This window comes from Cylas formicarius, unplaced genomic scaffold (genome assembly GCF_029955315.1).
Source record: "Cylas formicarius isolate icCylForm1 unplaced genomic scaffold, icCylForm1.1 PGA_scaffold_12__32_contigs__length_19106922, whole genome shotgun sequence".
NCBI classification, from domain to species: Eukaryota; Metazoa; Arthropoda; class Insecta; order Coleoptera; family Brentidae; genus Cylas; species Cylas formicarius.
In genome coordinates this window covers 14,304,747-14,317,133 of record NW_026844225.1, presented here as the reverse complement: position 1 = coordinate 14,317,133, position 12,387 = coordinate 14,304,747, and the positions used below count along the sequence as shown (strand labels likewise).

The following is a 12,387-nucleotide window of genomic DNA, read 5'->3' as shown; positions in this document are numbered from 1 at the left end:
ATATATATATATATATATATATATATATATATATATATATATATATATATATATATATTATATATATATATATATATATATATATATATATATATATATATATATATATATATATATATATATATATATATATATATCTATATATATATATATATATATATATATATATATATATATATATATATATATATATATATATATATATATATATATATATATATATATATATATATATATATATATATATGAAATTTCTTAGATCATCTGAATTCCATTCACCCAAGGATTCAATTTACAATAGAACTTGAAGAGGATAACAGTCTGCCCTTTTTAGATGTGCACATCACAAGGACCGAAGATGGACACTTGGAACACACTGTCTATAGAAAACCAACACACACTAATAGATATCTGAACGCCTAAATCTCATCACCATCCATCACAGATACAGGCAGTGGCAAATACATTAATTGCTCGGTCCTTCAGGCTCACAAACGAGAGGAACAGAGATAAAGAACTGAAGAAAATTAGTACCTGTCTTCAACAAAACGGATACCAAAGGCGCACCATCAGCAAGGCAATCAGTAAACAACAACAGCCGCAGCAGAGAGTGCAGGACGAGACCCAACGAAGATCGATCGCTGTCCTGCCATACATCAAGGGGGTTACTGACAAAATCGGCCGAATATTACGGACACACGACATATCAACGGCATACAAACCTGATCATACCATCGGAGCAATACTAGGAAACCCAAAACAAAAAATTACTCTGGAAAACCAAGGAGTATACAGTGTAGCATGCGGATCGTGCAGCCTGACGTATGTGGGACAGACCAACAGAAGGATTTCAGCCAGGCTCGAGGAACATCGTTTAGCCATAAGAAACAAACAAACAACATCTGCTTTGTTTCAGCACCAACATCAGACAGGCCATAAAATTGATTTCGGCACTTGCAAACAAATAGCTAATATTCCTGATTTTAGGACTAGGATTATACGAGAGGCCATCGAAATAGAAAAGTCCGGACACCTCAATACGAGAGACGACGCTCTGCATTTATCCAACACGTGGAGAACGATAATCAAACAGCAGAGCGATGCGCAGCAGCCAACGGGGACATCGCAACTACGATCGGGCGAAATTAACAACGCGACAATTCAGGGGGCGGAGCCACCTCCCCCCACGCACAAGCAGCACCGTTACCATCTCCGGCGCAGAGTATAAATACCGCACGCACCGCCGATAACCTCCCAGTGTTCGAAGTGTTTTCGGAGCGCGAGCATTGAAGATGCCAAGTGAGATTTTGGCGAAACGTCTGCAGGATTCCAGTCGGATGCAGGATTCCAGTCGGAGTTCAACGAGCGAACGGATGATATCCCGGAATATAGTGTCATCATATATATATATATATATATATATATATATATATATATATATATATATATATATATATATATATATATATATATATATATATATATATATATATATATATATATATATATATATATATATATATATATATATATATATATATATATATATATATATATATATATATATATATATATATATATATATATATATATATATATATATATATATATATATATATATATATATTATCTTTTGACTTGTTTAGGCGCGTAAAACTTGAGAATTTGTTAATGAGTCCAGCAGATTAGGTGAATAAAATATTTAAAAATATAATATCCTAATGAAGAAAATTGTTATTGGATTTTAAACACGTCGTTGGCTGTATCACCATTTGAAATAAGAGCATTTATTTATTTATTTGTTTAGTCAATTATCAAGTTCGATACGTTTAATTTATTGCAGACTTTCTGTATTTTTATCCGATTTGATGCACATGTGAATTGGCTTGAATTGCAGGAATTTAATGCCATTACATTTTTGGTTAGTTTTGATGAGTTTTTTAATTAAAATATTGATTGATTATTTAAAATATTTTAGTCCGTTACTTGAATCAATATTTCAAATTCAAAAAAAATATAACCAAAACCGAAATCTTAACTGCCAACGGTTGCAGTTTCACCAATAAAAAGTCCAGCCAATTTGCAAGTCTTTTCTGGCATTCCTATTTTTGCAGATATTCTTAAATCAATCAATTAACGATATCACTTTTGTATAAATTATTCTTAATTCGTCATATCAGAATTGATTTTGTTGCAGTTATTGAAAAGGCACACTGTCATAGTGAATATGTTTAAAAGAATAGGTATACTTTGACAAACGCTCAAGAAAAATCGTTTTTTTTACGCGTTGAGATTTAAAGTTATAACTCAGAATGAGAATTCATTTTTTTATCAGTTTATTGCGTGATCATAAAAAAGGAACATTCTTAAAAAACATGTTGATATATGTATGTACGATTTTATAAATCCACTATCTTGAATAAAAATGTTACCCAACGAGGGACAAAATTGCGATTAATTTCGACCATTTTCCATTCACCGTTAGCTTTCGGAAACCTGTTAAAATCTTCTTTTAAGGGGATTTGTAACGTATTTTGAAACCAATTAAAAGAAGCTGAGATTCCATGAAAGTGTTGGTAAGAAATAAAACAGCTGAGATTCCATCAAAGTGTTGGTAAGAAATAAAACATCCGCTTTAAAGAAAACTTTTCGAATTCATTTATTATTTCGAAACGAGTCGAAAAGTTCGCGTTCCTGTCTCCTATAAAGCGGAAGACGTACATAATGTACATGTGTACGTTGCCAATTATTGCTGTTCATCATAAGTTATGTTTTTTTCCTTCAATGCTGATTTAGTTGCCACTACCGAAAATGTATATGAAAGTTACCTCGTAGGCGTTTCCTGTGCCAAAGTAGATGGGAATGAAAGCTAGCCAAATGATGCACGTGGTGTACATGGTAAATCCGATGAATTTCGACTCATTAAAGTTTTCCGGAATTTTTCTCGTTTTTACGGCGTAAACCGTGCAAATTGTAATCAGGAGCATATTGTAGAGCTGAGAGAACAGGAAAGACATGTCTTGTATCTTGCATTTGAGAATAACCTGCAACAATAAATAGTGCACATTGAAAAAATTAAAGTCCGCCAAGTTTTTATGTATAGAGCAAACCGAAGAACAATGTGTACTAATGGTAATTTTAAAAAATGTTGCCCTCCAAAATGCCATGGTTGTAAAGGAATAGAATATTATGCAACAAGTGGGGTAAACAGCATTTGAGCCAGAAGTTTATTTGGCGCGAGCGGAGCGCAGCGAAGCGAGTGTTTAATAAACGAGTGAGTTAAAAAGTTTACCGAACGTGTTGCATATAATACTTTTTCTACGACCGTTAGTTTTTGGATCCATTTTTGGCAAACAAGAAGAATGATCAGAATTGATAAACGTCAAAATTCAAGCCGTGCGGTAAAATCTCCGAAAACATCCGATTGCTCCCAAACCCGTGCGGTAAAGTCCCGGAAATGTCGGAAGTGGCTCGGCTCTGTAGGACAAGAAACTCACATTGTAGAGTGACGCTTCCCGCACCAAGGATCGGTGTATAGTTAGGTATTTTACAGAAGGGAATAGGAAAATATGTTTTTATAATCCTGGATAGACAGGACTTTTCTATTCAGAGAACTATTTGTTTTATGCAGTCGGTATCAAATAACTTGTGGCATTTATCTGGTAGAATCCATCTGATACAAGGGATTACCAGGCATACCACAATAGCTGCAAAAAAAAAAGTATTTTCTTTTTTAACTTCTATAAATTCTGATCAAGGTAACCGCATCTAAATTAAAAATGTTCTACGATATATAGGAATTTGTAAAAACCCATCAGGAAGGACAGGAAAAATTCTGAGTAAAAGTATACATTTTACTTTACTAGTACTTTGCTTGAGTAACTCCAGTTGGTCAAAAGGAAACATACATTTGTATTTGACTTTGCGTTTGGTATTTTGTCTCAATAAACTTTCCAAATGCCCCGTGTAGGCGCATTTGAATGAAAATCGAAATACATTTCAAAAACTCCTAAGGGAATTGGGACGTGCTTCAGCCTTTAAACACCAAAACCTTCCGATTTCACTCAACGTTTTCGTAAAACGCAAAACGACTTTTCACATTTGAATTGCTATTACTGAAAATGGTCGTATTTGATTTTTCCAGATTCATATCGGTAGATTTGTTATTATGTCGGGGTTGTTTTGGCAATTTATATATTTTTAAATTGAGTTTAAAACTTCTTTATTAAGTAACTGCGCACTTTTTTTAGAATTCAGCAAATATAAGATAAATTAGTGAAAGGCGTTATGTTTTCCTCCATATTTTGGGTCGTTCCATTTATTTAATCAATTTTAAAGTTAATTTCTCTTATTAAGCCTAATTTTAAAACACGGATCCGGAAACGCTTCCACTGGAGTTTAGTTTCTTGCAATTCCATTCTAAAAGAGCCCAGAGCCCGAATTTATCATTCTTAGTTAATTTTAAAAATAAATTATTTAATACTTTCCCCACCTTCATTGACGGAGATACGAAAAAATAGGACTAATATGATCAAAAACTGATAAGCAGTTGTTTGCCGAATTTTTATAAATAATTTTCTTTATTTGTTTTAACGCTTTGATTCGAAACAAATAAGAACAAAGAGTAAGGATCCATGTTTGAATAACCTGAATACTACAAACAACAACAAGAACGATAACTTACAGTTCGTCTAGTGGGGTAGTAAAATCTTGTGCCAGGAGGTTCGATAATCATCCAGACTAAAGTGAGAATTATCTGGATGGCAATCAAGGAGCTTGTGATCATTACTTGCGATTTAGGACTAATATAGCTGGGCCTCTTAGCTGATTTCGATGCCGAATCGAATATTCGGGAAATCCTGTTGGTTTTCGTAAGTAGGGCTCCGTAAATTATAGAAAATCCGACTCCAACTCCGAACCTTTGCGTGATGCAAACGGCCGTGGATGGCTTTGCCAGAAGAGCGAACGTATTCAAATAACAGAGCAGGATTCCGAATAGGAGCATGTAGCTGAGCTCCCGGCCGGATGCTCTAACCAGTGGTGTGTCGTTGTGTTTTATGAACAAACCTGAAACAAATGCGGTGGAACATATTTTTACTTTTTTAACACCTGGATTCATAAAGCCTGAAAAATCGTATAGTTGTATAGAAAGGATACTCAAAATCATAACTTGTTGTTTGCATACCGGAGCTTCAAAAAACGACCGTCTAGGGTAAAGAAAACGTTAAAAAATTAAGTTAGTATGTATTCGAAAACTTCCAAAAGATGCTCTGTAAAAGGGGCCCAAGAAAATTTTCTTTTTTATTTTTGAAAAAGTCCACAAATACCTCTGATTGGGCTATAATAGTAACTGCTGCCAAAAATTTAAGTTTAATAATATATTATGCAACAAGTGTGGTAAACGGCATTTGACTCACTCGTTTATTTGACACTCGCTCCGCTCGTATCAAATAAACTCAAAAGTTTACCGAACGTCTTGTATACTATACTTTTTCTAAGACCTTTAGTTTTTGGCTACATTTTCGCAAAACAACACGAATACATTCACTGACATGACTGTCAGAATTGACAAACGTCAAAATTCAAAGTATGGGAAATATCTCCGAAAACATTCGATTGCTCCCAAACCCGTGCGGTAAAATCCCGGAAATGTCCGAAGTGGCTCGGATTCGTGACGCTTCCCGCACGCTAGATCGGTGCGTAATTAGGTATTTTACAGACGGGAGTGGAAAAAATAGTTTACAATATTTTTACATTATATCTGGTTCTGAAACAAGAATTTTGAAAATTTATGAATTTATTAATTTGGACAGCATGAGTTGCTAAACCGTTAAATAACTCCAAAATCAGTAATTTTGTTGAATTGAAACAAGAGTAACTTTTTATGGCAAATTGTTTAAAAAAATTCTTTTTTTTGGTGTTCTACAGGCATGTCACTGTGGGCCCTTTCTTTTCAATCTGTTTATTATTATTATTTTTGACGCAATTTTGGATTCGCATTGTCTATTATTTGTTGATGATTTGAAAATATTTAAAGTGATCGAGTTATATGCTCAGCTGCTCCCACGCGACTTGATTTGAAGGCCAAAAAGTGCTGCACTATTAGTTTTGGTCAGTTTTGATTGGTTTTACTTGCTTAGTGAGTACAGCTGTGTTAAAGATTCTTGGATTGTAAACTAACTTTTGAGAGCAATGCGAAACCTGGGTTTTATAGTACGCAACAGTATTTATTTACTTTTCCGGTGTGCTTCAAGCTGCTTTAAACTTCTGTGGTATGGTCTCTATACTATCCCTGTCATATAAGTAAAATTGAAGCTTTTCAGCGTTTTTAACATTCTTAGCTTCGAAGATGCAAAGGTTATCATATTGATCATGTGATTAACGGCGACTCTCTTTAAGTTAGTAAGTTTCAAGTTGATTATTAACTCTATGCAAAATTTTGAATGGTATGTATTATTGCCCAGCTCTTTTAAATCGGCTAAACACCGGTTATAAAAGTCCTAATAACGCATTCCTTTCTACCGTGCTAACTACGGAGTGTACTCTCCCCCTTAATAGAATGCTTAGAGCGTATAATCAGTTAAAGCTTGATGCGTTCGTCGGCAAAATAAAAGTGTCCGTTTAGCTGGATTGTTTATTATTATATTTTCGCTGGTAGTTCCATCTTGTTTACTTACTTAATACTTGTTTATTGCATATTTTTACTTGTAAACTGGTTAATACTTCAAATAAATTTAAAAAGAGTCTGGGTGAAGAATAAGTGTCACATTCCCTTTAGCGACTCTCCTGTACAAAATATTAAGGTTTTGTGGTATTTGTAGCCGAGATTTCATTTATAACTTTTAAATCGTTTCAGAAATAAAATAAAAGGACTTTTTGAGGCCGCTTTTTCAGAGATATTTTTGGAACATATATAACTAACCAAACTAATTATATTTTTGATTCTTGTATTTCCCTCAGGAATTAGCAGAACGTTTTTTGAAACGCATGTGCCTATCAAGGCATTGTAGTTTTCGCTTCGACCGATAGATTTAAATGTAAATAGTCCAAAAAGGGACTGTTTGTAGACTTTTTTGTGATTACTTTTGTGATTGACAAAAAAAGTTAAAAATATCATGAATTTATTTTATATCATGGTTAATTTCCAGGGGCAAAACAGAAGGACAATCCAATTATAAACTTTTTGTTCGCCCACGTTTTCGATCAAAGTTTGTTTGTAATGCGGGTTTTCGCTTTTGCTTTTCTCAACCAAATAAATTGGTTATTACGTGTTTCCTGCGAGCTTAAAATTCATGAGATTTTTTTTCCCGCCATGGCACCCACCGTTCGTGCATTTTGTTGCAGGATGCATTTAAATCAAAATCGATTTGTTTGATTCGAACGATCGGGCATTAGAATGCCGCATATCGCGTAGACAAAGTAACTGGTTAACGTTTTTCACGATGAGAATGAACGGGCTATCGGTCGACTAAAGAAACTTATTTATACTGTATGTAGGTTTGGATCTCGGGACATGTAAAATGTAAAATACGTTTCGCTAATTTGCATTTTTACGTGCCGAAGCAAAATTTCAGTTAGTTAAATGGATTGCCCGGTTAATTCTGCTATAGGTAGATCTGCCGAGTGAGATGGTCTCTTTCCTTTCATTTTCATTAACGAAATTGCTTTTAAATACTCCACTATTCCAGCATCCAATATGTGACGCGTTTTAGTTTGCCACAATGTTCCGAATCTTCGCAGTAGCGAAATACGAGGTGATCAAACCGAAAGGATTTCTTATTAATAAATATTACCGCTCGTTGGATTGGATTTTCTTAGGCTCTTAAGAATGACAGACAGGAAAAACAAATTTAGATTATTTAGTTCGATGTAAACAACCTTTCATTTTAGGAAGTTATTAAAAATTTTGATTTTAGTGCCTAACAATGTTAAGCCCAGATAACAGCTCATATTTCTCTGGTTATACTTGGAATTTTGTAAAACAAATTTATATTTATATATTCTTAATCTTCGTCTTGCAAAATGCAAGACGGTCAAATTGCAAGAATTTGTTATTCAGAAATATTACTGTTCCTTGAGTTGGATATTTTTTCAAGCACTTAAGATCTACACACTTAAATGTTTATTAGGATATAAACAGCAAATTTATTTTTTTAACTTATAGTTTTACTTTAGGAAATTATTAAAAATGTTCAGTTTCATATAAAAAATGCATTTTTTCTAATGGGAAGTCCCTACCGATATCAGACATTGTCCATTTACCTAGCCAAGATAACAGCTGACTCATGTTTAGTAGCAAAATGTACGGCAGAAATTGTTCCAAAATTTCAGTTTTATATCGACGAAATGCGTCTTTTTCTGGAGTCCAACTGTAATTCTGAATCCATTTAGCTAGCGAAAATGACAGCTCATGGCTTCTCTGGTTATATTTTGAATTTTTGTGACACTTAAAAAATATGCATTTTTGAAGCTAAGCGAGACGAAGTTCCCGTATCAATGTTTCTTAAAAAAAAAGATGTTATTGTGATTATTGTGGTAAATTTTAAGGGTGAAAGAAAAACTATACCTAAATTATCAGGAGACAAATAAAATATGCAGTGCGCAACCTGCCGTGTGACCTGTGAAGCATTTGCTTCAAACTTGCTAACGAGTTCCCTTCATATAAATGCGTGCCCAACGTGTTTATAAACAACAAATTTGTGCATATTCAGAAATTAGCCCAGGGTTATGCTTACGGGTCTATAATTAGATATTTAACATCAGCCAGGCAGAAACTTTTTAGCCAGCTTGCAAAGTAATCATGATTCCATATTGGAACTCTAGCATTATGCTAGATTTCCGTGTAATATTGAGTCTTTCATATTCTCTGTTCCATTTGCTTTCATGCACGAGTTTCCTAGGCGATTAAAAATATTTTTTATTCATTGGCTGTTATTTAGGCAATATCCTCAAGAGGCCAGACTAAAGAATTTTTCTTTAACAAATTACTATTACTGTTATAGGCATCCATATCGTATTGGCACTCTTCAAATATTCTCGTAAAAATGCGTATAACGCGAAGATGCATTCTAATATTATGTCATAAATATTTATTAGCTAAAAATGCGGAATCTTCTAAAACTTTTAAAATCCATCAAGATATTAAATATTTTAAAGCAGATAAAATCTGCAGTTTCCTTATGAAGACCATCCTTAAAAATCTCAATATTGCTTATGAAAGCTTATATCTGAAATCTCGTAAAATCGCGGCTGAAATTAATATGGCATCCAAAAAACCCAAATATCTATCCAGAGTTTTTTATATTATAGTTTCTTTTTTAATTATTTTAAAGCATTTTTTCTTTAATGTGTTTGGGATTCGAGAAAGTCACTAAGAATTTAAATTGAATTATCCAGCACTGACTGTATTATGAACTAAAACCGGTAAACTGAAATGCCCACATTTCCCTTCTACTTACCCGGACAAGGCAATAAATAAAATTTCATAGAGATAATTTGTTTGCTTTATATTGTCACGTGAACAGAGAAAATACGAGTTTATTAAATTACAGGTGATATTTCACAAAATAATTTGCCAGTCTCGAAACAAAAGACTCATGTACTGCGAAGAGTACGAATTCTAACGGTGGGAGAAATACAGATTGTTCCATTTTCAGGCTATTCATGCTCCATTATCTCAGATAGAACTAGGGAAGTTTCACGGAAGGGAAGAATAGCTATTCCAAAGTTGTTTACTGCTACTGATATAATCAAATCTACTAGAGGATATTGTTTAATAGCTCTCATCAAATTTGTTTTTTCCGCACACTCTGTCTAACATCCTACAGGACTCAATTTTTGTTTCGCTTAACAGAACAAGATTTAACTCTGATTCATTCAAAATTAAAATAAAAATTATTTATAAAGGCAGGTACAGAGTAAAATATGAGCCAGTTTCGGTCAAGCTCTGAAGAAGCCAACAGGATGATTAGCGAAACGTTAGCAAGTTCGAGTCAGCAAAAACCGACGCATTAGGAATCCAGAAGTTTTATAAAAAGTAAAATAAAAATTGGTAATTGGTAGTTTTGATTAAGAAACAATTTTATTTTTGGCAGCTATAAATCCCTAAGCTTCTACTAAGTCGAATTACGCAAATCAGAGCTACAGGGTTACGTTAATGTCGTATACTTCCCAATTAAAGCTAAGCTTACCTATTACGGCGAAAGTAATCAAAATGCCCAAGCAGGAAAACGCTGACGGAACGATTGCGTACGGCGAATCCCAACGCATATACTGTAATTCCAGAGGGTAGCAGGACAGTTTGTCCTCGTAGGGCCAAAATCCAGGCCCACAATCTTTGCAAGTAAATTCATCGAATACATATTCGTAGTCTTCGCATTTATCACAGATCCAACAACACGTATCTCCCTGAAAATAACATTATTTTTCCTATGCGCCTGTGTGTGTTTGTGAATTGAGCATTTTATGTATACAAGATGCCACAAAATGTGCGAAAAATATACACCCATAAGTTTGTAACTCGTGCCTGATAAGACATTCCAACTCTGTAACTATTTCAATTTAATTGTTTACTAATTATTAATTTTGACAACTCGGTGAAATTTTTGCAGAAAACGTTTGCTATTAACCAATTTTTTATTTAAAAAAAATATAACGCTTTGAAACCCTCCTTTGGGTTGTGCCACTGGCATAATAATATACCTTTATTTATATTTCTTATTATTTTATTTTTCTTATTTAATTTTTATTTCTTATATTTTATTTTTTTTGCGCATCTCTTCTCTATGTACATTTTTGTTACGTATTTAGTGTGTGTACTTAATCGCTTTCTGTGTTAATCTGTGTACTGTCCCATGGGATTTCTGATTTAAAGGGCATAGGAAATTTGTGAACCAACTCCCATTAGTAGTATTTATGGGTTAAGTAGCAGAACACCCCATACAATTATATATTGAGGTTCATTGAAGTTAATTTAATTACGAAATTGCATTTTATTTGAACTAACCAAAACTATGCGAGAAAACGTTTCAGTAAAGTAAATGCAATATTTAGAGTATAGGGAATATTAATATGAGTTTTTTTTAAAATATTTTTGTATAACCGGTAAGTGAATAATAATACCCGAGAGCTAAATTAAGTTTACAATATGTATATAAAATATAAATATATCTCTGATGGATAATATAACCCTTTCGAGATGAGAGGAGAGAGAGAAAAAAATAACACGAAGCAAAGGCGCCTAAGGCCAAAAATGCGTCCTTGTGTTAACTCATCGTCAACGGACGTGATTTATAAAGTTATCTGATATCTGATCCTTGTCTCGATAAAAATTGTGACGTAAAAAGATCCCTTCAATTTATCAAAAACAAGGAAAACGGTTCACTCGATAAGAATTGGGGGGCCGGGGTGGGAGGTAGGGAAAAGCAGTTGGCTATCTGGCCTGGCCGATTTTAGACGACTTACAGAATTTCTTGTCCGGAAAATACAACGAAACACTTTTAATTGACATTTTTTTTGTTTGTAATTTATTTATTTTGTTTCCTGGAATGCAAATACAGTCTCCTACATATGTAAACGAAGCAAGTGTCTTTCACTACTCTCCATAGTTAGTTTTTCGCATTCTGAAGGTTCGTGGAACGTGGAAATGAAATATTTTCAAAAACTGATAACCGGTCCCATGAGTAGTCAATTATTCATTTAAAGGGAGAGGACAACATTTCTACAGCAGACGCAAGATGTTACGGCTTTTAAGCGTTGATGGATGGACACAGATAAAAAAAACAATGGAAAACTTTACAAAGAGCCTTTATTCCTTCTTGTAGAAATTTCAAATTTGATGTAGCGGGTATTCTTTTTGTACTGTATTGAATAATAATAATAACATACAAGTGGCTAAAATTCTCAAGAAACAAAATCTTTTTACAGCGAAATTTAAACATATTTTATCGGAACTAAAAATTTTAAGGCATGAAAATTAGATTGGACACTGTGCGTGACACCTTTACCCACAGGAAATTAGTAAGAAAATATTTATTTGGCAAATAATAATCATAAATGCCTCCAACAATATTTTTATTTATATTTTCTTATTTTATTAGCAAACTTTCAATTATCTTCAATTACAGGTTCATAAAACAACTCAACAACGCAAATTTACTAATTTTTCAGGTGTCTATTCGTCTATTTGTTTCTCATGGTGACATTTATATTTTAACGGACACAGGAGTTGAATCGCATAATGAGATATACCATGACCAGGAATCAGGTACATAAATACGTACTTACTGGCAGGATCACATTCAAATTCATCCGTAGTATATACGAACATATTGCAATTTAGATTAAACTCTTAAGAACAATACATATCATCTAATATTAAAATAAACG

The 12,387-nt window shown here is 33.4% G+C and overlaps 1 protein-coding gene across 2 annotated transcripts in view; it reads right to left on the bottom strand.

Moving 5' to 3' along the window:
- Window positions 1–12,387, bottom strand: part of LOC132695627 (metabotropic glutamate receptor) — a 110,405-nt gene that overhangs the window by 7,771 nt on the left and 90,247 nt on the right. For both annotated transcript variants that reach the window (XM_060659985.1, XM_060659986.1), the window contains exons 8-10: window positions 10,191–10,407; window positions 4,685–5,067; window positions 2,829–3,044 (exon numbers count right to left, since the gene is read on the bottom strand). In XM_060659985.1, coding sequence (XP_060515968.1) covers window positions 2,829–3,044; window positions 4,685–5,067; window positions 10,191–10,407 — 816 coding nt within the window. The remainder of the gene's footprint in view (window positions 1–2,828; window positions 3,045–4,684; window positions 5,068–10,190; window positions 10,408–12,387) is intronic.